Genomic DNA, 25066 nt, shown 5'->3' with positions numbered 1-25066 from the left:
CGGTAACTGTCCATATGTTCCTTAGAACATAGGTATACTGTCCATATGTCTCAAAAGACATAGGTAAAACTGTCCATATGTTCCGTAGAACATAGGTAAACCCTCGACTCTTGGCATGCCAACTATACCCCTAGCTCTCATATCACATAACATGGGCATTATCATTTATAACATTTCATATCACTTGTATCACAAGTGCATGTATTCACGTAGATCGTTTCATATGACTTATACCATTTCTCATTTGTTCATGTAACTTGCATGTCATATCATGTACATATAACACATAATCATATAGACTTGCAGTTTTATCACCTATCATGTTATTTCACTTATACACTTTTCATATCATTCATTCAAAAGCATGTTAACACCTATAATCATGCATACATACAATTTATGTCATACATATACATATAATCATATATTCATGCATTAAACATAGGAAATAGACTTGTCACAAGTCTTGTTTCCATTTAGCACCATAATTGAATTAATATGCACTCACCTGGCCTCACTAGTCCCTTTCAATCTCTTATCTTCCCTTTTTATCGATCTTACTTGTCAATGATTCCGGAACTCGTTTAGGCTTTGAATCTACATAATTATACATTTTAAGACAATTATTAGATACCCACACCTTTTAATTGGATACTAGCAACTTAAACGAACTTATTAAACCAATATTAATATTTTCCTTTAGGGGGAATCGATTCCCTCCTGTGGGGGTATCGGTTCCCCTCTGGCATTCTGGAATTCTGTCGTTTGAAGGGGTATCGGTTCCCCTTGAATGGGTACCGATTCCCCTTGCCCAGAAATCATATTTTTAGCTCGAAAATCACTTCAATTTCTCTCAAACACTTCATATATCATCCCCTTTTCATTCTTAACTCTAGTACACATACTTAAACCAATCTATATTCATTTATTTCATCTTAAACCTTAGAATTCTATTCTCCATATAGAATTCAATAATAATATCAAATTTTTCATGTTATTCAAACATAATTCTAACACTTCTAACTTCTTAATCTCATAGATGACAAGTCAAATTCAACTTAAAATTCAACTTATCAATTCTATTTCAAGATTTGATTCAAGAACTCAAAATCTTTAATCTCTCATATACCTTTCATCTTGTTGTTTTAGAACAAATTAAGCTTTCCTTAAGCTTAATTATCATCTAATAATCAAAACCCAACCTTGAATTGAACAAATAATCAACTAATGAAGAAACTTACCTTTGCCCTTGCTCTTACGGGAGGGGAAGAGAAAGGAAGAAGAAGATGAAATGCTTTCATCTTCTCATGTTTTTATCTCTTAATAAAGGGATAAAAATATCTTTCATGACAAATTACCCTTTTACCCTTTAATTCTTTAGATAATTACTAACAACTTTCAGGAAATATCCTCAAATAAATCATTGAACTATTCAAGTATTCTACTTTTATTATCAAATTCTGAAATTTACGATTTAGTCACTAACCCGTAGTTTGGGATGTTACAAGTTACCTCAAAACAAACCCCAATTCAAACATAACTGCCTGTTAACATCATCAATCCTAGGCTTGCCATATCTACTCAACTTAACTCTAACAGCTAACTTTATACTATTAACAAGAGCATCAACCGAGCGAGATGAGCGTCTAAAGAGCCTGTGATTACGCTCTTCCCAGACCGAATACAACAGACCAGTCCAAGCGAGCCTCAAGATTCGAATTCTGAGGGATTTGCCTTTCAAGTTTGCTATCAGCCAATTGAAAAGATCCTCCCAGTTGGTCAGAGTATAACAAACACCACAGGAAGTTAGAACAATATCCCAAACTTCCTTTGCAAAACAACATTCAACAAAAAGGTGATCACGAGATTCAGAACTAGAGGCACACAGACCACAAACATTATCAATAGCCAAGCCGAACCGAACAAGCCGATCTTTAGTAGGCAACCTATCGAGGATAACCATCCACGAAATAAGAGAGAACTTGGGAATATGGGCAGGAAACCAGATCAGCCTGTGCCAGTTAACCTTCACCCTACAATCCCTGATATTGTCCCAGATCCAATTACCTCTCATAAGGCTCCAGTTCACACAAGGAAGGAATAATCGGTGAGCCTCCTCGCGCAGACTCAGCAGTTTGCTCAGGATCCAGCTGAAGTGGGCTTTGCACTCTACATCCCAGTAGCTAACTGCTTTGAAGCAGTATTCTTTGATCCAGGCGATCCAAAGTAAACCTTCATTAGCCAATATGTTTCTTACAAGGAGCAAACAACATGTTTTATTCCAGACCACAAGACTTCTAAGGCCCAAGCCACCCTCAGACTTCAAGGAGCAGATCTGACTCCAACTCACTCGAGCTCCTTTTGCTGAAGAATCACTTCCCTTCCAGAAAAAACGCATACAAAGGCGTTCAATATCCTTAATAATTCCCTTAGGCAATACCACCTGTCTACTCCAATAGTTAAACATAATGAACAGAACAGTTTTAATCAATTGGAGTCTACCACCATAACTCAGGTTCTTGTTAGACCAGTGCCTAAGCTTATCCTTAATCTTTATCAGAAGTGCCTCACAATCTTTACCAGAGAGCTTGCGGGTCACCAGAGGCACCCCAAGATACCTCACAGGAAGCTGTCCCAATCTGAAACCAGTAACCAAACTGATTTGCTCCAATTCAGACGCATTCAACCCACAAACATAGAATTCAGTCTTCTGTGCATTCAACTTGAGGCCAGACAGCTCATAAAACATGTCTAGAGTGCTTTGGACTCCCAACACAGTATCCAAAGAGCCATGACAAAAAACAAGCAGATCATCCGCAAAGCAAAGATGAGTGAGGGAAATTCTTCTACACTTAGGGTGAAACTTAAAAATACCATATTTGGAAGCAGCATCTAAGAGAGAGGACAGAACATTCATGGCAATAACAAATAGGTAAGGAGATAAAGGATCCCCTTGCCTAATCCCCCTAGCTCCTCTGAAATACCCCACCAAGCTACTATTTAAAGAGAGAGAGAAAATAGGGGTAGTAATGCAAGCCTTAATCCAATTACAAAAAATATCAGGGAGCCCCATAGCAGCAAGAACACTCAACAAGAAGCCCCAACTAACAGAATCAAAAGCCTTCTGTAAATTAATTTTAATTGCACATCTAGGAGAAAGACTCTTCCTAGAGTAGCCCTTAACAATTTCCTGGGCTAGCAAGGTGTTGTCAATAATGCTTCTACCATTGACAAAGGCTGATTGACTAAGAGATATCATACCAGGAAAGTAAGGGGCAAGTCTGTTAACTAAGATTCTGGTGATAGTTTTATAAACTACTGAACAACAAGAAATAGGTCTGAATTCCTTAACAAGGCAAGCATTAAGAGATTTAGGCACTAAAACAATAGTAGTGGCATTGAAAGCTGACAGCAAATTGGAGGACTGGAAAAAAATACCTCACAGCAGAAGAAAAATCAGCACCTACAATGTCCCAGGCAGCCTTGTAAAAACCAGAGGTGTACCCATCAGGACCTGGGCTCTTGTCCTTTCCTTGCTTAAACAGGGCCTCCTTGATCTCCATATCACTCACTTCTCTAATTAAAAAATCAGCAGCTCTTTCTGGCAGGGAGTAGTTTAGCAGGTCTTTCAGAACCTCAACAGAACAGCTATTGACATAAGGATCCTCAACACCAATCAGATTAGTGAAGAATCTCACTAATTCAGCAGCCATACCCTCAAAAGTATCATAAAATTGACCATCTTCTCCTTTAATTACTCTAATGGTATTTCTTTTTTTTATTAGATTCTACCCTCTGATGAAAGAACTTGGTATTGAGGTCCCCCTCATCCAACCAATGCAACTTAGCCTTTTGTCTAAAAAACTCAGATTCAGCTACTTCCAAATTAACAAGCTCATCTTGAATTCGTTTTTCCTCAGCAACTCTCCTCTGCTCAGCATGAGTCAGATTAAAAATCTGTAATTGCTCCAGTTCAGCTCTTTTCCCCTTCACTCTACCAGAAATGTCAGAGAAAAACTCCTTATTGAGCTCTTTTAAGAGAGGTTTAAGCCTTCTCAATTTGCAGAACAGAACTTGCATGGCAGAACCTGCACAATGCACTTGCCATGAGTCTTTGACTATGCTAAGAAATTTCTCATGGGAGACCCAACAATTAAAAAACTTGAAAGGCCTAGGCTTCTTAGCCAAAGCACCCTTATGTGTCCATAATACCCCAAGGCAGTGATCAGAAACTCCTTGTGCTTTGAATTCCACAAAAGAGTCAGGGTAATCAAGTAGCCACTTAGGATTAACCAGAACTCTATCTAGCTTCCGGGCTAAAAAAGAACCTTCCTGCCTATTGGACCAAGTAAAGGTAGGCCCAAGGAAAGGGTGGTCCATCAAGTCAAGCTCTTCCAGGCAGTCTTGGAACTCCTTCATGTCAGAGGAATTGTGGACTCCCATAGTCTCAAAGTCAGAACTTTCCTCAGCTCTGGCAATTATGTTGAAGTCCCCACCAATCACCCAAGAAGAGGAACCAAGATCATTCTCAACAGTCCTCAAATGCTCCCAAAGACCTCTTCTAGCAACACCAAAATTGCTACCATAAACAGCAGTTATAACAGTTCTGAGACCAGTAATATTACCAATGATGGAAATGGCCTGATCACAACAACTCAAAACAGCAAAAGACAATTGCTTCTTCCAAAGAATCCATAACTTGCCCCCTCCACACAGTCATAATTTCCAACCAGGTTCCAATCAGCAGAAAGGGCAGAGGAGAACTTAACAGAATTTTCCCTTCTAATCCTAGACTCCATAAGACAGATAACATCCACTTCACAAGAATCCAATCTCTTGAGCACTTTCAATTATTTTAGGGGGTTATTAATCCCCCTAACGTTCCAAAAGCTCACTATCATCAAGAAGAGGCAGAGACATCACACACAGTACCCAAATTCACCACATTACTCTTTGTTTTATCCAAATGACCCCTCTTCTTTGCCTTGATCTCATTAAGCAACATGGCTACACCCAAAGAGGCAACCCTAGTCTTCCTAAGACCATCCACCAAATAATCTGGCTTATTGGAGGAACCAACAGGCTCTTTTTTCTTGCCCCTTGTCTTCTTCTTCAGAGAATCCTGAAGTGAAGGAAAATCACAAGGCTTGACAACTCCCTCAGCATTCAAAATAGCGGACTTGTCAGCAGTAACAGTTGGCAAAGAGTCAGTCCCCAGGCCAGTAGCCTGTGTGGCCACACTAGGTTCCTGCAAATCATGGACAGAAGACTCCATGATAACACCAACCTGAAGATTCGAACCATGAATCCCCCCCAATGAACTACCCGGAAGAGAATCAGAAATCTGTCCAGAAGCTTCAGCATTACCATTCAAAGAATCCTTACTTCCAGTCCCCCCCAGGAAGAATACCTTTTTTCTTCCTCCAGACTTGGACTTCTTTAGGCTTCACAGAAGTTTGCCTAACCACAGAACACAAATTAACATGATGCCCAAACACTTTACACGTAGAGCAGTACTGAGGCATCCATGGCACATGCACCTTTATACTCACAGTCGATCTATCCCTAAGAGTAACAAGAATATCCTCAGGAAGAACACTGCCAGCTTCAATCTTTATACACAGTTTAGCAAATTCCAACCTCTCACGAGAAGCAGTGATAGTGTCCATATAGAGAGGAGTACCTAGCGCACTAGCTATGTAACTAAGACCCTTTTGAGAGTACAGTTCAAGCGGAATATTATAGAGTTGCACCCAAACAGGCATTAAAGCTAGGTCAAAATTGAGACTCTGCAACCCAGGTTCCCACCTCCTCAGAACCAGAGGCTTGTTCTGGACATGCCAGGGACCGTTTTCAAGCACCCAGTCCCTCAAATTAGCATCCAAAAACGAAAAAACGTAAAGATTTGGGCCAGCTAAACTAACCTTAACTTGCGAAGAATTCTCCCAAATCGAATCGATAATACGCTGCATTGAGGAAAACCTAGGAGCCGCACCAATGAACTGACCCACTAGGGCATTATTCCAATCAGCAATGCCTTCCTCAATCACCTCAATAGGAGGCTTAACCGTGACAACTCCATCCCGAATCTCATGAGGAAAGAAATCTAGAGATTGATTCTTCGAACCCACGAATAAATTCCTCCAATCAAGGCTCACGCTCGTCGAATCCATACAAATGAATCAGGAACTAAACAACAATCTTTGCAAGCAAATACGCAGAAAGAATCAAAGTGAATGAGAAGAAGCTGAGGACCCATTAGTCCAGCTAACGTGCGCCCAGAGAAACTTCATATTTCACCCAAAAATTATTAAAGATATTTTTTAATATTTTCATCTGAGACAGATTGTTTATAAATGTGAAACCGTATATTAATTTCACATGGTAAAAGAAAAATGAAAATTCAAATTTTTAGAAATATAATATTATACATTTTTATTAAATAAAATAATAATCCCGTGACACTTAAAACATGATATCAATGAGTAATTTCTTTAATTAGGCGCCAAAGTTCCAAACATGAGGCAATGAGTTAAGGGTCTTGGAAATGGCCACTCCCCCATGTTTAGCCATTCTCATGGAAGTTGCCACTAATAAAACAGTGATAGAATTATTTGTGATTGTTGACTTAAATTTTATTGACTAAATTTAATAGTTTTTAGTGGCCATTTTCATTGCCACTAAAGATACATATTCTCTAGTGTGTTTTGAAGAAAAAAAGTCGGCTAAAAATCAACCAGAAAAATCGTAAATCCACGCTTAAATATTAGGATAGTTGTTTGGGAATGAAGGGTTGACTTCAAAACATACCCTATTCGACCCCAAAGTCACACGCATGCTTGGCAGAGTGACTATGTAATGTACATTCTGCCAAAGTTGGATAGAGATCGGCAATACATATATTCCCAACTGCTATGTGTTTTTTTCGTGGTATTGGGCTACTTGTCGTCTTCCCTATGGCTTCCAAAAGAATGATTTGGTCAGCTTTGCAATACAGTATTTGACAAGTTAATATTTAATTATTGTTATATGGTAATGTAGTTGGTGGATTTCAGAACCTTTTGATTAAGACTGGATTTGGTAGTTTAATGATGGAATTTTGGAGCTCTCATAGTCAATTAGAATTGGCGTAATTAGAGTAAGATCCTTAGTCTCATTGTCTTCTTCTAAATATATCAGATGGTGGTGGAGAGGTTTGTGTGATGGCTACACAAAGGAAATTTTGCTGCAAATTGTTGGGCAATTGAAACGGTGATTTGAGGCTAAGGTTTTGAAAGAGTTGAGTAGTCAAAAAGGTTAAAAATCATAGGCCGGATATATATTTCTGTAGGAGAGAAACACATTTGGCTGCCGATTGGACCAAGATTCTATATAATTGTTGTACAGTACTTTAACCATATATTTAAGATGTGTTTGATTCAAGATTGGGCCTAGTGACGAGTTGACGAATGAATTTATTTTAAGGTAAACTATACGGGTGTCCACTAAACTATTATAAAAAATGATTTTGACAACTAATGTTTTAATTTGATCAAACATATCATCTAACTATTTAAATGTTTCAATCAATTCACATGCTGTTAACGGTTAACGGAACATGTGATGTGGCGGTTAAAAATATTTTAGTAAAATTACACAATTGGTCTATGTTACTTATACATTCTTTCAAATTGGTCTTCATTTTAATAAATTAAAATAATGACATGTCATTATTTAATTAGAGGACTAAATTTATTTTAATTTATTTAAACACATAAGGGGACATCTAGGATTTGAACTAAGGACCCCTTGGGTGAAAGAGGAAGGTCCAAATCATTGGCCAAGGCATCCATTTAGTTATTTTCACACAACAAATAATATATATCTTGTATCTTAATAAATTTTTCTTTAGACAAAAAAATATAATTAATAAATAAAAATTAAGAATTTTTTTACATTAACAAAAAGTATGAATATATAAAATATATTAAAATAATAATAATAATATATTTTAAGTTAATATATTTTAAAAATATATTTTTAAAAATTAAGATAAAAATAAAAATATATTTTAAGTGAGATAAAAATAAAAAATATATATTTACATTAAAATAAAAAAAATATTTAATAGGTTAAGAAAAAAATAAAATATATTTAATAAGTTAAGATAAAAATAAAAAATATTTTTTAAAATTTAAGAATTAAGATATATAAAATATTATATTCATAATTTTTAATATAAAATATTATGTTCATATTATATTAATAAATATTTATAATATTAAATTATATAATTAAAGAAAAAATTAATATGTTTTATATATTTGTATTTTTATTAATTTAAAAAATAACCTTAATATTTATTTATTAATTATATTATTTGTTGTCTAAATAAAATTTTACTAAGATACAAGATATATATTATTTGTTGTATGAAGATAATCAAATGAATGATTTGGTCCAATAGTTTGGTGTTTTCCCTTTCACATAAGAGGTCTACTGTTTGAAGCCCACCTACCCCTTATTCGTTGGTTTTAGTCTTTCAATCGAATGATAACACATGTCATCAATTTAATTTATTCAAATGAGGATCAAATCGAAAGAATCTATAAGTAACATGGACCAATTATGTAATTATACCAAAATATTTTTAACTGCAAAATCACATGTTCCGTTAATTGTTAACGGTAGGTGGCGTGATTCAAACATTTAAATAGTTGGATGTCCTATTTGATCAAATTGAAACATTTGTGGTTAAAATGATTTTTGACCATAATTTAGTGGTCACCCGTGCAATTTATCCTTTTATTTTATAAAATGTCCATATTTCACTAAAAATACAACCCAAAAATGTTAGAAATCTGCTTTATATATAACCCAAAGTATTTACATAAAGTGCCACTGTTCACTCATTTTAAATATGTATGCAGGTGAGTCGGAGCGAATGGTCCGAAAATGCATAAAGCCATTAAATTTGACTCTCTCTAACCAAAGTAGCCTATAAAACCTAATATTGGTTTTAGATTTATGACCGACTAATGCCTTGGCCTATTAATCGTCCACTTTATAGCTGGGATGTGCTTTAAATAATTGGTTGCAAGTTGCAACTGAAGAGCCAAGGTAACATGAAATTAATGCAGAGATGAGCTCAACCACAAACACTCAGCTGCTTTTTCTTTTAAGGGTATGAAATTGGTCCCCCTAGACAGTATTCAAACCCCCCCCCCCCCACATACTACAAGTTCTGAATGAAAGCAATGGGACAATGTGGCCGGTGGCAGCCGCACCAGTACCTTGTATATTCTTTTCATACAGACTAGTCTACTCAGTCCACTATAATGTTCCGAGTACATCAAAATGATTCATTCTGGGTTTCTTAGGCGTTAAATTGGACTGTGCATCAAGGTTTAAATTTTAGATTTATCTCATTTTTTTAAAAAAAAGGAAAAGGAAATCGATAAAATTGATATTCATAACTAATCATGCAAACATGTTGTTGGTCGGTGAATGTTCGGATCTCTTCCACTTTTTAGAAATGTTTTGTGTTCTTATGTGTATAATTTTTTTCTTGTATGCATCGGGTAGTGATTCAATTGATATGTATATACTGATATTGTAATACCCCAAATTTTAGTTAGTGACCAAAATATAAAATTTAAAAGTTTATAGTTGAAGTATAAAATTTATAAAAGTTCATGGACCAAAAATGCAATTTTAGAAAATTTATATATTTTCGTCTGTAAAGGAATAATTTGGCCTAAAACAAGGATTTTTGTGGTAATCAGATTTTTGGTTCGGGATTTGTGTGAAAAACTATAAAGCGATAAAGTTCGGTATAGAAATCAGATAATCAGATTGAACTAGAATTTTACGAAAATTTGAAGAATGTTAGATAAGTGTTGGAAATATTATTTTCATATTTTAGATCAAAGGAATTTTGCTTAGAACAGTCCTAAGAGTGGAAATTTAGTGACTAAAATGGAATTTCTAAAAATTTTATGGCCAAAGTAGAAAGTTAAAGTCAAATTGGTTCATCTTTGACTAAGAAATATTTTAATGGATGTTAATGCAATGGCATATTATAAATATCAAGTTTCACTAATGACAAATTAGGGACTTCTCATTAATTGAATTTAATATTCAATTATATTATTAAGCCATGAATAATCAAGAAAACTAGCATATTTTCAGCCATTTCTTCCCTCCAAGTCGTGAGTCTCCATACAAGATAAGAAAAAATTTCAAGTTCATTTTTAAGGTTACATGATTGATTTTTGGATTAAGTTGTGAAATAGGGAATTAATCTACATGATTTTCTCTATCATTTGGTATAGATATTGCATGGTGAACATTTCATGAAATTGAAAATTAGGGTTTATTATGTTATTGATGTTGGAGATTAATTCTAAGGCATGTGTGATGATTAAAATCACTGGAAACTGAGTAAAAGACTATTCGACTATGACCTAGGGTTTTGAAGAAAATTTGATTTGGATTAATTATGATAGGCGTTTGATTTTAGAAGATTGGAAATGCTGTTTAGATGTTGAATTGATCCTTGAATCAAGTAGGAAAACATGGAATTCCTACCTTATAGTATTCGACCATGAGGAAAATTTGGGGGGGGGGATATTGAAAATTTTCCTATATTCTAGAAATGATATTAGAAGTGTTCTATGAGACTTGGAGATCAATTTGGATCAATTTGAAACCTGGAGATAGTAAAAGAGCTAATTTACAAGTTTTGAGAATCGTGGGACATTATTGTTTAAATGTGATAATTGGGGTGTTCAAGGTTGAATTTTTAATTATGCAATGCTTGAATTTTAAGTTAGAAAGTTGATTTGGAATCAAATTACAAGTTTATAAAGATGGGTGGTAAAAGTTGAAAAGTCTAAGAAACTTTGGGATGAAATTTCAAGTCTTTGAATGTTAAAGTATTGATTTGAGAATTTTATTAAGATGCTGGAAATTTTAGAAATTAAAGTGCAATGATCATGATGGTGAAGGATCATTATGAATTTAATGGAAAAGTTAAGGTGAATTCTAGAAAGAATTCATAATTAGTTGCTTGATTGTGTAATTGGAAAAAGTTGAAGGGTTGACAATGAAAAATAAATATTTATGGAATCGAATAAGCATTTTTGAGAAGTTCGAAATGTGAATGGAAAACATGATTTAGTTTTATATCAATTTTATTTCTATCGAACTTTATATTTAAGCTTAGATTATGTTAGTTCGATACTAACACATAATTTAAATATTTTATGTATTATATGATGTTGTTAGACCACGATAAATCTAATAATCCAAGTAACTCAAAAAGAAGAGAAAAGTGCGGGATTGAGAATATTATCGTGGAGAATGTTCGATATGGAGGTAAATGTGAGTGAATTTAATTTGTATTTATGTTATCGCACAAACATTGACTTGCGATGAGCCAGTAACGAAATTACTACGGTAAGAAGTGACTCATAATGTTATGTGAATGGTGATTATAGTCTATATGTTATTTTATTAAGCTTATAGAATTATGAATTTTAGTTAAGGATGTTAATTAAAGAAAGTTGTCTAAAAATTATAATTCAAACAATAAATTTAAAAATTCACCATAAATTATACTTAAATGATTAGAGTATGAATTTTATACCGTTGGATTCGTATATTAGTATAGTTGTGTTTAAAATAAATAGGTACTTATTTTAAGGTGCACACGAAAATATATTAATTTTTAATCGATGATAGGTCAGATGATAGGTCAGAAAATAAGGCAGCAGATTCTGCTCAAAACAACTTCTGTAAGCCTGCTTTGAAAATTCATTATAAATTTTACAAATTGAACTAGAAGTTCCTTATATATTTAGATTCGTATTCGAGTCTAGTTTTCAGTGGTACTATCGGAATAATATTTAAGTATGTAAATTAATACATAATAATATTTCTTTGAATGTAGTACAAATTGTCGAACATTTGGAAGCAAATAATTAAATCTAAAGTTTAGTGAGACTTATATTTTGACTTATAAATAAAGTGTAAAAGTGAACTCAACTTATTTATTTAGATATTCTGATTGAAGACGACTTGTAATAAGTCAACATCGTATTAATTAAAGTATGTTTTCTATTTTAATGACGAATTATTCCCATAATCTTTATATAAAGTTTTACAAATGATTTAGGGTATGAATTGTCGAAGCACAATTTTTACGATTATGGATTTTAAATGTTTATGATTTTAAGATGATGATAAATAAATGATTATATCATAATTTATAAGCCCATTTTATGTTGTATTGAGAGTCGTATGTACATTTGGCATGCCATTAAGTTGAGTACTTCTCAGTTAAGCTATGGTACATTCGTGTACATTATGACTTGCGTCGTTGGTGCTCATGTTATGATTATACTTGGAGTGCATTATATGTTTCAGTTATGATTGACATTGTGATGTGCCTAGTGTGTACCTTATGTTCTACTGACTTACCTTGTATTCTCTTACATAGACATTGGGTTATACAAATAAATATGAAAGTTATGACATGATTTTGAAAAAAAAAGAATATGAAAATGAAAATGAATGAAAGTTTTGAAATATGTATGAATGAAAATAATAAGAATTGTTCGTTATGTTTAATGTTGACTTACATGATTTTTGATAAAATCATGAGATAATGATTTTCAGGTTTTCAAGAAGAAAACAACATGAATAGCACGGTTTGAAAGTTTTAATGATTTTATTTAAATTACATATTTATGTTTATAATATTTTATGAAATTTATGTTTTATCTCGTTTTAGCTATGTTACTGTTTCACTAAGTTTTACTTAGCGAGTGATGATTTTCATGCGTAGGTTCTAATAAAGGAAATGACATGAAATGAGGAGCCTTGCGAGCATCTTTTGGAAATCAAGCCTACAAACAATATCAGTAAGACATCTTATCTTTGATTTATTAGTGTCATATACATTATATCTGTAGATTGCTTTATTGGATTTATTTTTAAAAGGGCATGTAATAGTAATCTAGGACTATTTTAAAGTTAAGTAATTTTAGTTATAATCGTAGTTGTGAAAAAATAGTATAAATATTAAGTTTTAAATGTTTTTTAAAAAAATTAAGCAGTATTTAGGCAGGTTTTAAATAGTTTATGAAACAGCACTAAACAACATAAATGTTGCCTAAATCTAGATTCGTTTTGGATGATTAAATATTATTTTACGATTTTACACGATTAATGAAATAGTTTAAAGTTGAAAAATAAAAACTTTTGAAATGAAACAAATTTTTAAACGTTTATGATCAGTGAATGTCTGTAATGTTATTGTACCGTTTTTAACTAGTATTTCGAGCCGTATACGGATTATGGGTGTTACAGATATACACCGATACAAGTCAGTATTCGTTTATTAGTCTGAAATGGATACACCACACTGAAATAGCACGTGTTTCACACTACTTATTCTCAAATCTTAAGACAACCGAAGCCAAATTTCTTCCTCCATTGCCATTAGAGCATGGTTCCCCTTCAAGTGCTTGTTAGCTACACAAAGTTCACCGTAAAGAATATTTTATTTTCTTTTGAAATTTTCTAGGGCATCCATCTACTTCCTTTTTTAATATATATATAATCAAGCTTGGCTAACAGGTGTTGTAAAATCCAATGACCATTCTTTTAAAGAATATTATTATATATCGATTTCAAGTCTTGTAAAAAAAATAAAAATAGAATACCAATTTTTACATTTAATGCAGTAATTAATTTTCAAAGGGTATGTTAACGTATTCATTATCAAAATCCCATAACGATTCTGGATTTCTAATATAGTTCCTAGTGGCGGAATGCATTTATAATTTCATTACAAGTAATAATTAAAGTGATTAGGTCAACTATTACCAGTTTCGTACTTTCATTACTTTCTTGGGCATGCTAATCAGGATCTACCTCTACTCCCACGGAAACGTATTCGGAATCTTACAGAGTATTGATTCTTGCAGCTTTATTAAGTACATCACCAACAAAACATAGGGTTTGGAGTCCAATATACAGAAACTATATTATATACATATATAATGTATGTATGCTTGTATGCATATGTAAATACTTCAAAGTTCGAAATCTGAAATCTTAATATTTTTTTTTGGTTCATCAACCCAATTACGAGTGCATAATAGAACTATTTTTCCAACAAGAGTAAAAATCATCACCAGAAGGCATAGGAATAATCTGCAAGCAAGAGTATTTGCAATGAACAAGATCAAATAATGCAATGAAATGGATAGTGCATGGTATAATTAAAGGTAAATCAAACATTTAGATTATGAAGTGAATTCCCAAGGTCCCCATATTCTATCTGATCTTTCCTTTTCTCTTCTTAGAAACAAATAGAAAGTAGTGCGGGGGTAATTGGTGATTTCGTTGGGATGCCGCTAAATTCCAACAGTAGACCTAAACCTCGTTTCCTCAGTTGCTCTCTCATCCAAAACTCCCTGCCATAGCTCAACTGTTTCTTGATGTCAGTAGCTCTCTTTCTTTCAGTCTTTACTCTTTCAATCCATTGTACACTTAAACCAGCATATGCACTAACGCCACCCTTCCCAGCTCGCCTTGATGAATCCTTCGGGTCTTACATTGATCAATGTACCCAACTTATAAAAAAATGGCTGGCATTCATACAATAAATACGCATATTCATACATGCATGCATGCAAGCATTACTATGCAAGATTTAAACATGTCATGAAAATATCTCCCTCTGTACATTTTATTTTACTTTTCTCTTCTCTTATTACACGGCTACACCATTAATCTTCACTTATTTGGGCCGCGCCACTAACTTTGATAAAAGCAAAAGTACTCACCCACCCTCCTCAATCATTCCATATATAAGGGTAAGTTTGGCATTTTCAATGATAGGGGCTAGGGCTTGTATACCTCTTGGCTAACCCAAATGATTGTCCACCATTTTAGTTATTATTGAAGAATATGATTATATAAAGTGGTGACATATGTATTGATTCTAATGACCTATGAATGGATTATTTTCAGGACTACATATTCCACTGGCCAAATTTTTACAATAATAATTTGAAAAAAATTCTGCTTGATAACGATGAAATTAAATTATTTACTCAAATAATGTAATTTTTACAAAGTTAAGACGCATTGTGGTCAATACGTTTAACTTTAATACGTATGAAATATCGTGTATTTCCAATGCATAGAATACGAAAGACGCATTATGTTCAAAATAATTTCTTTTCATGCGTTTTCAATACATGAAATACCATGCATATCTAACGTATGGAGCTCATTTACATATAAATAATAATATTTATTTTCACTAATACTATGTAGGTTAAATCTAGGTGTAGCTTGCTGCTAGGATGATCTTTATTCAGATGGTTTGAAACAAAAACAGCTTTGGCATGTGTGTTGCATGTCAATTCATATTTGGTGGGCGTCGCATGATATTCGGGTTGACTATTATTCGAGTAAATTTTTTATATCATTATTATAAGAATTTCTCCTATTCCACTTGATGACTTATCTATTGTGTACTTCTATTTTTGTGGACGGTGGTAGTAGATATAATATAGTATAATTTAATTACAGTATTTGAATTAATCGTTCAATAGATTGAATACCGGTGATTAGAAAAAAATGAATATGATACTACAATAATAATAGGCCACTCAAAACAGAAAGTAGGGAGATTCAAACCTGAGAATCGGGTGAGTAAGTGAGGCCATTTCATGCCATGGGTCGTCTGTCTTTAGGAGAAAAAATTATTTCATTCCAGATTTCCATTGTTATTTATATATTTTAATACGGGTTTGGAAGAATAATTCGTGGACTGTATCTCATGGAAGTTTATAGTGCCATCCTGTTTGTTAGGAGTATGAGAAGAAGATCGATCAGAGATTCTCCCACCTTTTTAAATTACTAAAATAATTAATATTCAGTAACATACTAATTAGAAAAGGTGATGGGTTTAGTTTAGGGTTATTCTTTCCTAAGCTGTCAACAGGTGATTTATAGTAGCCAAATTATTATCTTGATAAAAGTCTATTACAGATATGATTTGAACATGTAAGGTTGTACTATTTCAAGTATTTGATTTTTTTTTTTTAATTTCATTCGGTGTTTAATTGAGTAAAATGAATCCAATTAATATAATTTTAATTACATTCAAAGGGGAAAAAAATAAAGGTTTCCTATAAATTTATTTATTATTATTTTTCAAAAAATAATTTTCTGAAGGCATTCACTATTTTCTCAACTTTCTCATTTCGCACCATCTCTCTTCTCACCGACGCTCAATTTCAAATAAGTTTTTCCTTTCTTCTCGAGACTTACCTGGAAACCAAAGTTTTGTTAACAATTTCAACAACAAAAATATTAATCATACATAAAATTATACAAATATACAAAACTACTTTAAATTTACGCTGGTGTAATTGGATCCATTGTGTCCGTGCGCGTGTCACTATATATATAATGTAAACTAGTTCTAGATGCCAGCATCAGTTAAAAACACAATTGTCAATAGAAATCAAACAAAGCAGGAGCACAGAGTAGCAGAACATAAAATCCCATCCGCAGTCATTGAAATTCATTCATCAACTAAAATGTGCAAACTCTGTTTTACTTCTAAATAGTAACGGAAAAGGCTATAAAACGGACCTTGTCTGTTTCGTTTCAATTTGGTTTAAAGTCCAAAATACTAAACCTACTACTTTCAAACTCTAGCCCTCTTGCTATTGCAACTTGGGCACTTGTACTGCTTGATATGCTCGGCCTTTGCAGGTGTAATCTTCACACATTTGCCATGAAACCATCTCTCACAGATATCGCAGCAAATCCAAAACTCATCAGTTCCATAGCTATCCCCACAAGCCCCACAGGTGGCACCCTGTTCATCATCTTCGTCTTCTTCCCCACTGCCATCTTCCTTGGATGGTGGAGATATCTTTACCATCTTACTTTGGGGTTCAGATTGACGAGACTGCAAACACCAGGGATATCAATGTGACATTAAATCAAGACCACTGCATATTAAAGGAAGAAAAACACAAGCATTTACATTTAACTTCATACCACCTTGGCATTTGATTTGCTTTTGCCACTGCTGTTGTGATTAGTAGATTGGTCTTTTGATGGCTTAACGCTTCCCGTCACAACTTCGAATATGGTTGGAAGATCATTTATCATCAGATAGAGTTTTTTCCTGTCAATAGAAAAACATTAGAATAACATTACTGATAGGAAAAACCTGTAATGAAGCACTCTCCTACACGCAAACCCTACTCACAGCTCAAATCCCTTACTGACAAGGGAGCATAGCATGCCTGTGCTGCAAGCGTGAACAGATCCAGGGATTTGGAAAAGGAAGTTATTTATTTAGTCCCTTTCTTCTACTCAACCTATGTCACTCATACTCGGTTGCGAGAGTCGGAAGTTGATACAAGTCTCCAAACTAGTATGTTCAATTTTTTCTACGTTTTTCCCTATATTAGGAGGGTCCTTAGAGTGTCATGTCCTCGTATTCCTGTGTTGAATAAAGGAAGAGTTGAAGCAATATGCTATTCACTTAAAGAAAGTTGAGATAACCGGATCCCTTAGTTCAACACTTCAATGATTGAGGATTTCTAAATGAGCTAAACATCGATTATAGGGCTGATTAACAGATGGCAGGTGAATTGATATTTTTCTACATATTTCCATCAAACAGGGCCTTTCCCCTTTCTCTCACAACTGCCTCTTGCTGTTTTATTTTTGGTCATGCATCACACCACTGCAACAGTGGAACTGAGGGCCAAGTTTTGCTTCTTTCCCAAAGTTCAAACTCCAAAGCTTTGAGACAATTACAAATTCCCAAATGTGTCAAATATTCCCTCCTAAAGCAAGCCCTTACTAAAATTACAAAACAATGTATGTTCACATACCTACCGGAAGACATCAAGTTATGGTTCTGCAGGAAATCATTCCTTGGATTGGGGGTAGAACCATCGAGCCTACCAGTTCAACCGATTGAACTGACCAATCAGTTTTCTTTAATCATTGTTAGCTGCTTAGACACATGCATGTGACAAACTTCTATTTAACAGGAGTGCCAAAGCATTAAGGTCAATGTTTCATTGTATAGCCTGCAAGACTTTCACTTCAGCTAGGATTAAATATTAATAGTCAAACATCTCAGTTAGTATTTTTGGCATCCAGTCACTTCCTTTCTTGAATGTAAGGCATAAACAACTATCGCATGTCAGAAAAATACAATGAAAGAACCAGAGTAGTGCTATGCATCAGATTGGTAACTTTCAATAAATTAGAAATAAACTCATTTAAAGAGAACAAGGGTACTGTTTTTTGTATAACAGAAGATGCAAAGAGAATAATGCAGACAGCACTAAATTCAACCAAGATACAGCAGCAACCAAGCTGTGCAAACTTAGACTCAATGTGCCATAAATGAAATAGAAAAAGCAAACATACCTCTCATTCTTTCCAAACCCAAACCGTGCACCAAAATAGAAAGCAACGGCAAGCAACCACGAATCACTGTGAACTGCAACCAATGATAGCCAGTCCTTCTCCTGCATTCCATCTCTAGCAAAGTTTATGCCCAGTGCAGGTTCTGGAAGCTCGGGAGGAACCTCCTCAACAGGCAAGTTAACTTCCCATGTCTCATTTGGAAGTCCATACAAGCATAAGTTCTCCTTTTCTGCAAATGTAAATTCAAAATTTTCGAAAATATAAATATGCTGGAATGAATCACAACATACAGCTCATTAATAACTTTGAAGTCATCTAGAAGCACTTCTTGTAGATTCAAGATTTTCTAGTTAACATATAAAATATAAGCATGTAGGAATGGAGACGTTAAATTGAACAAATAGCCATAAACACCACATTGCAGTGGTGATTTTTCCAGTAGAATCAAAACCAAAGTGCCCCTAAAATGAACTTTAAGAATGAAAAATGACATCCAATATATAAATAGTCTGGATAGAATGAAAAAGTGGAAATTGAAGCCAAAGACTAGTTTACATCTATAAACGAAGGAAACTAGATATTTCATTTTCCACTATCAGTTCAGATTTAAAGAGTATTCATTAAATGGCACTATATAATATGAATAAATAACATAGAAAGCCAAGCAAATTTCAAACCATCCAGTAAGAAAACACATAGGAAAGCATGACAAGTAGTTTTCAATGTGACTATAAACGCAAACATTCACAGGAAATAGAACATAATTTCAGAAACACATAGAAATGAAGATTCACTATCAAAGATAGAAAATCATCCGGTAAGAGAGCATACAGGAAAGCATGATAAGTAGTTTCATTGTGACTATAAATGCAAACACACACAGGAAATAGAACATAATTTCAGAAACAAATAGAAATGAAGATTCATTTCCAAAGAAAGAAAGCCATACTGTCAGAAAACATATGGGAAAGCATGATAGGTAGTTTTCAGTGTGACTATTAATGCAAACATTCACAGGGAATCCAACATAATTTCAAAAACAAATAGAAATGAAGATTCATTTCCAAAGAAAGAAAGCCATCCAGTAATAGAACATATCGGAAAGCATGATAAGTAGTTATCAGCAGGGATTCAAATAGCGGTTGCGGTCGCGTTTTCGGCCACGTCGCTTTCGTCGCGATTGCGGATGCTATTATGAGGATTATGGGTATCACGGTCATATAATAACGGTTTCGGAGGGCACTGCTACCGCTATATAGCGGGCACTATCGCAGTCACGGACCGCTATTTAAATCCCTGGTTATCAGTGTGACTATAAATGCGAACATTCACAAGAAACAGAACATAATTTCAGAAACAAATAGAAATGAAGATTCAGTTCCAAAGAAAGAAATTTCAATAATTCAGCTACTTCAGACACTAACTCGTGGCAGGTTGCTTAGTGCAGAGAATGGCCAGAAGCATGTCCACATCATTAAAAGGCAAATACTACTAAGAAAAAAGGTTAGGCAACCATTTGAAATATGCATTTGGGCAGATTTCAAACCCGAGCTTCATTTTTTCATGAAGCTGAGATAAACACTTGACTGGAAAGGTTAATTTGAAAACAGTCACTTTATCCAAAACGAAATGCAGGTTCATTAGTAGATTAAATGAAAACCCAAGGCAGACGGTGTACTTGCAAAAAAAAAAAAAAAGCTCATTCATGTAACTATTTTTGCAAATTCTGGCCACCTTGCAGGCAAAGCAAGTATACTGTAGCAAATAAACCAAGATTACATATCATCAAAAAGGAAAAGGGGGCTAATATGATAAATGATTTAAAGGACCTAAACCAGAGAGGTGTGCACGTATACAAGTCTTTTCACAATTGAAGTGAATTGAATTCAGAGCCATTTATTGTGTAAAGCACACAAGACATGTCCACAGAAACAAGCATGAACAATTTAGGGCTGATAAGGACAAAAATGGAAATCAAATATAAAAATAAAGATAAAACTGCGCCTTTGTATATTAAGAATTCAATTTCCAGGCATTACAGAATTTATCTGATCAAGCAGTCATAGTGTAGGAAGACGAAGTTTAACTGCTTTCACAGAAATACATCTGACCATGTGATTTTCATTAGCTTTACATGATAGTCAGCTGCTCCGACATTCAGAAAATAACAATATAGAAAGAATTTTGATTAGAAAAAATGTAAAAACCATTTCGTACAGATACAGAAAAGTAATCCAAAAGAAAGAAAGCAAACTCGAGAAAAGGAAAACAAACAGATATACAGTCTCCGTGCAGCGTCAAACCTCAAAAAAGAAAATATACAAAAAAAAAATGCAAATTAACCCACCAGGATCACACTGTTGGAAGAACTTTTCAACATCTGCCATAAAAAACACAAATATGAAACAAAAAAACTCGTTAATTAAATCCATCGGTAATTCTAAAAGAACAAAAGAGAAAGAAATCCAACAATGAAAGAAAGAAAGAAAGAAAGAAAGAAAGAAAGAAAGAAAGAAAGGGGAAAGAACCAGTGGTGAGAGCCTTAATCAAGCCAGCGCGTCTGCCTTTAAAGTCGTTGAAGACCTCATCTACTGTTCTCGGTATTGGGTGTGGTATCCCTTCCATTTGTTTTTCTCAAATTCCCCCACCAACCCAAAATCCTTAACCTCTGTATATTGCAAATTGAAATATTAAATACAAAGACAGTACGTGGATAAAACTTTTAAATATAATTTTCAAAGTAGCAAGTCGGGAGTTAAAGGAAAAGATGAATTAGGGTTTTCATTGTAGGGTTTGGTGGGATGGAGGTTCGGGGGATATACTACAAATTATAATTATATTATATATAAATAATGTACACTTTGTGAAAGAGAGAAGGAGCGGATAACGGAAACTCTACAAAGCCAATTTTAGGCAAAAGGATGGGTTTAGGGTTCAATTAAAATTTAGATTTCAATGATAACTTGGATTTTGACGCGATGGATCTATCCACTATTAAACTGACGAAGATTATTGTCTTTATGGTTAAACTACACCTATAGTCACTCGGTTATTACTCCATTTACATTTTAGTCATCAGTTGTGTAAAGTTACACGTTCTGACATTCATCACTCAACTAATCATCTTCTTATAATCTAGTCACCCCTTTGTTAACTATTAATGGAAATATAGATGAAAATTCAGATTGTGGATTTCAATATTTATAGACATTTGATCTATTCAAATGGCATGTGGATTTGGACATTGATATTACTATTCGATGTAGATGTATACGGATATTCATTATCTGAGATAACATACAGATTTAAATTTTGGTTATTTCAGTTTTAACGAATTCAATTTAAATTTGTATCTAATAATAAATTATATATGATTAAAATGTAAACAAAAATTAAATAAGTTTTATCCAAAATATTAAAATATTATATTTTAAGCATATATTTTTATTGAGTGATTAAAGATATAATTTATATATAATTTTTAATCTTTATAATGTGTCTTTATTTTACTTGAGACTTTTAGAAATTTATATGGAATGGGTGTTACTTTATAAAATATGTTTTTAAGTGTGATATTTTGGTAAAGAGGCGGAGATTACCCAACCTAAAAAAGCTCGAGAATTTGCGGGGAAATTCCCAGCTACCTCTCACTCTACAGTGTGACGCGGAGAGGACCAAATCTCCGATGTTCCTTTTACTTTGATACTAACAAAGGGTTCAAGAGATTTATCAAAACACCGATGGAAGAGAGTTTCAAACCTTCCAGTTACAAAGAGTACGTCGCCGGCTTGTTCGCTGGTGTTGCCACCGTTATCATCGGTCACCCCTTCGATACTGTGAAGGTATAAGTTATTGCTGATTCTTATACCTTTTTCTTTAAAAAATTAAAGCTCTTTTAGCATGGGCCCGACAGAATTTCAAGAGTTATATTTGTTAAATTGTAGCAATTAAAAATTTAACCAGGTGGTTAGCATTTCCAGGAATGTTGGTCAATAATCGAATTTAAAGATCGGATAAGTTCCTCTTTGGGAAAATGTAAATGTTGATTATATTCTTTTAACCTAAGCTTTATTTCTTTGCTTCCTGGTTTTCTTGGCAATGCGACAATCAGTAAATTTCTTTTATTATTTACGGTTGTTTGCTCAGGTTAAGTTGCAGAAACACAATACTACAGTGCATGGGATTACATATAGGAATGGCTTGCATTGCACTGCTAGGATACTTGCATCTGAAGGGGTATGCTTCTTGATCCTTGTTTTTCCTTCCTTTCCCTATCTAGAACCCTGTTCGTAAATTTGTTCTTTGGTGAGAATTAGATCATTATTGAATATCTAAAGCAATATGGCGGTGGAAAGGGATCATTTTTTTAATTCTTTTATAACTTTTTGAACTTGAATACCTCCAGTTTAATTTTTATAGGGTTGCTTGCTGTTCAAAGTGCAAAATGAATCAGTAGGATATAAAGATATTAATGTTCAACTCTATCAGATTTCAACATTTTGTGCAGAGAAACTCATTTTCTTTCGTGTTAATTCCTACACCGGTTTACGTTTGCTACTGTCCTATAATCTAAAAATGTTGATAATGGAAAAAACTGAGCAAATTTAATGAAGTTATCCAGGAATTTGTGAAGATAGAGAGAATTTCTTGCAAGTTGTATATGTCCAAAGGGGAAAAAAATAAAAATAAAAATCCTTAAGACTTTCTCAGTATCTACAGCTGTGATTCGAAAACCAAGGTATTGGTCTACTGCATAAGTGGAGAGGATCCTAAAGCACATACAAGGTAGTTTGTGGAATGTAAATCATCAGTTCACTTATTGCAGCAGTATAATCCTATAACAGTCCATAAATCTTAGCGTATTTTATACATGGTTATTACAGTTTCCCTTACATTTGACATATTTGATTTTTTCTGGAGAACTCATGGTTAGCTTCTGCAGGTCAGAGGACTTTATACAGGGGCAACACCATCTTTTGTTGGAATGGCCTTTGAAAGTTCTCTTCTTTTTGGCATTTATTCACAAACAAAACAGTTACTGCAGGTTTGTAATAAAGAGAATTGGAGGTGATATACCTGTTTCTTTAATAATATGTTTCCAACACATTGTAATGTGTCTAATTATTTATTTATTTTTTTTGCTAATGAAGGGAGGAGTTCAGAGTAGCGGGCCACAGCCCCAAGTAATAATTCCTTCTGCTGCTTTTGGTGGAGCTATTATCAGTTTTGTTCTATGTCCATCGGAGTTAGTGAAGGTATGAATTAGTTTTTATGTTCTGATATTACTTGCTCAATGATGATAAAATCACTATTTTCCCCCCCAAAAGTATGCTTGTGACAATGGGCTTCTCCAGTGTAGGATGCAAATTCAAGGCACTGACTCGTTGGTTCCAAAGTGTAGTGGCTACAGTAGTTCCATTGATTGTGCACTAAAAACCATAAAAAGTGACGGGGTGAGAAATACTCTGCTTTTTGGCAACTTAACTCATATATGAAATTAAACTAATGGAACACCTTTCAGGTTACAGGTGCCTTTCGAGGTGGCTCTGCAACATTATTAAGGGAATCCGTTGGAAATGCAGTATTTTTTAGTGTGTATGAATATGTCCGTTATTATATGCACTTACAGCTAAAAACTGGTTCATCTGACCATAGCAGTTTGGTTGATATGGGAATTGGAATTTTGAGTGGTGGTCTGGGTGGTGTAGCTGTAAGTGTTCTGACATTGTTGCATTTTGTTTTTTCAATTTAGTTACGATATGGTCTGTTTAATCTAGTTTTATTATTTTCTTTCTAGTTCTGGTCAACTGTTTTACCTTTGGATGTGGCAAAAACCATTATCCAGACTGCTCCAGATAGAAGCTATTCAACAAATCCTTTTCAAGTTTTAAATTCGGTGAGACAATCTGATTCCCTTCCTATATATTATGGTGTCAGAATCCACCTTTCGTGGCACAAGAAGATGGATAGCAGACTGGTGGAGGTTTTATATAAAGATCAAAATGATATTAAAAGTAAAGGGTGACATTCTAATTGTTTCCTTGCCTTGCAGATTTACCGGAGGGCTGGACTCAGAGGATGCTATGCAGGACTCGGTCCTACCATTGCGAGGGCTTTTCCAGCTAATGCAGCTGCAATCGTCACCTGGGAGTTGGCCATGAAGCTTCTTGGAATCAAGAACAACTAAGGAAGCTAATACTTAATTCATCTAATCTACAGAGACTTCTTTTGAATTTGTAATTGGCTTGGTGGCTGATCTTTCAGCTCGCATATTGGCACGAGCTGATCCTTGGGCTTAAATGATATGAACATGTAGCTCGAAGACATTTGAGTTGTTTTCTGAGTTATCCCCGGGTTTTTTTTTCACGGGTCTATTGTTGTCTGGTTGAGGATGTTCCTTCAAAGCTTATTGGAACGAAGAATGGTAAAAACATTTGATAAATTTGCATAATACTATATGTTTTATTGATTAGAGTATGTAGAACCTGAAACGAAGCATAATTAAGATGTTGAGCTTAGAATTTAGACTACTATTATTTTTACATCTCAACTGATTTTTACATCCAATTTATTATATCAATAGCTATACTCTATA

At 34.0% G+C, this 25066-nt stretch overlaps 4 protein-coding genes across 6 annotated transcripts; 1 reads left to right on the top strand and 3 right to left on the bottom strand.

Moving 5' to 3' along the window:
• Nucleotides 1-1513: 1513 nt before the first annotated feature.
• LOC120175553 lies at nt 1514-3713 on the bottom strand. The gene is made up of 2 exons (XM_039182151.1): nt 3439-3713; nt 1514-3245 (listed from the first exon to the last, which is right to left on the bottom strand). The coding sequence occupies exons 1-2, from the start codon at nt 3711-3713 to the stop codon at nt 1514-1516; spliced, it is 2007 nt and encodes a 668-aa protein (XP_039038082.1).
• A 46-nt stretch (nt 3714-3759) lies between these two features.
• Nucleotides 3760-6173, bottom strand: LOC120175552. The gene is made up of 4 exons (XM_039182150.1): nt 5518-6173; nt 4933-5444; nt 4731-4816; nt 3760-4641 (listed from the first exon to the last, which is right to left on the bottom strand). The coding sequence occupies exons 1-4, from the start codon at nt 6171-6173 to the stop codon at nt 3760-3762; spliced, it is 2136 nt and encodes a 711-aa protein (XP_039038081.1).
• A 10318-nt stretch (nt 6174-16491) lies between these two features.
• On the bottom strand, nt 16492-21390 carry LOC120175610 (PHD finger protein ALFIN-LIKE 7-like). 3 transcript variants are annotated; one of them, XM_039182212.1, is made up of 5 exons: nt 21000-21390; nt 20819-20851; nt 18472-18700; nt 17077-17206; nt 16492-16984 (listed from the first exon to the last, which is right to left on the bottom strand). In XM_039182212.1, exons 1-5 carry the CDS (start codon nt 21094-21096, stop codon nt 16718-16720), a joined length of 756 nt encoding a protein of 251 aa, XP_039038143.1. In that variant the 5' UTR covers nt 21097-21390; the 3' UTR covers nt 16492-16717. The 3 variants fall into 3 exon arrangements, with proteins under 3 accessions (XP_039038143.1, XP_039038145.1, XP_039038146.1); XM_039182214.1 differs by having other exon boundaries at nt 17080-17206; nt 21000-21389; XM_039182215.1 differs by lacking the exon at nt 20819-20851.
• A 721-nt stretch (nt 21391-22111) lies between these two features.
• LOC120175609 (mitochondrial arginine transporter BAC1-like) lies at nt 22112-24811 on the top strand. Its single transcript, XM_039182211.1, has 9 exons — nt 22112-22313; nt 22618-22707; nt 23414-23515; nt 23622-23726; nt 23826-23924; nt 23993-24181; nt 24269-24367; nt 24524-24662; nt 24693-24811. Exons 1-8 carry the CDS (start codon nt 22212-22214, stop codon nt 24656-24658), a joined length of 921 nt encoding a protein of 306 aa, XP_039038142.1. The 5' UTR covers nt 22112-22211; the 3' UTR covers nt 24659-24662; nt 24693-24811.
• The last annotated feature ends 255 nt before the right edge of the window (nt 24812-25066 follow it).

This window comes from Hibiscus syriacus, unplaced genomic scaffold (assembly GCF_006381635.1).
Source record: "Hibiscus syriacus cultivar Baekdansim isolate YM2019G1 unplaced genomic scaffold, ASM638163v2 tig00112206_pilon, whole genome shotgun sequence".
NCBI classification, from domain to species: Eukaryota; Viridiplantae; Streptophyta; class Magnoliopsida; order Malvales; family Malvaceae; genus Hibiscus; species Hibiscus syriacus.
The sequence above is the reverse complement of the archived record's forward strand: the minus strand, read 5'-3'. Positions and strand labels throughout refer to the sequence as shown.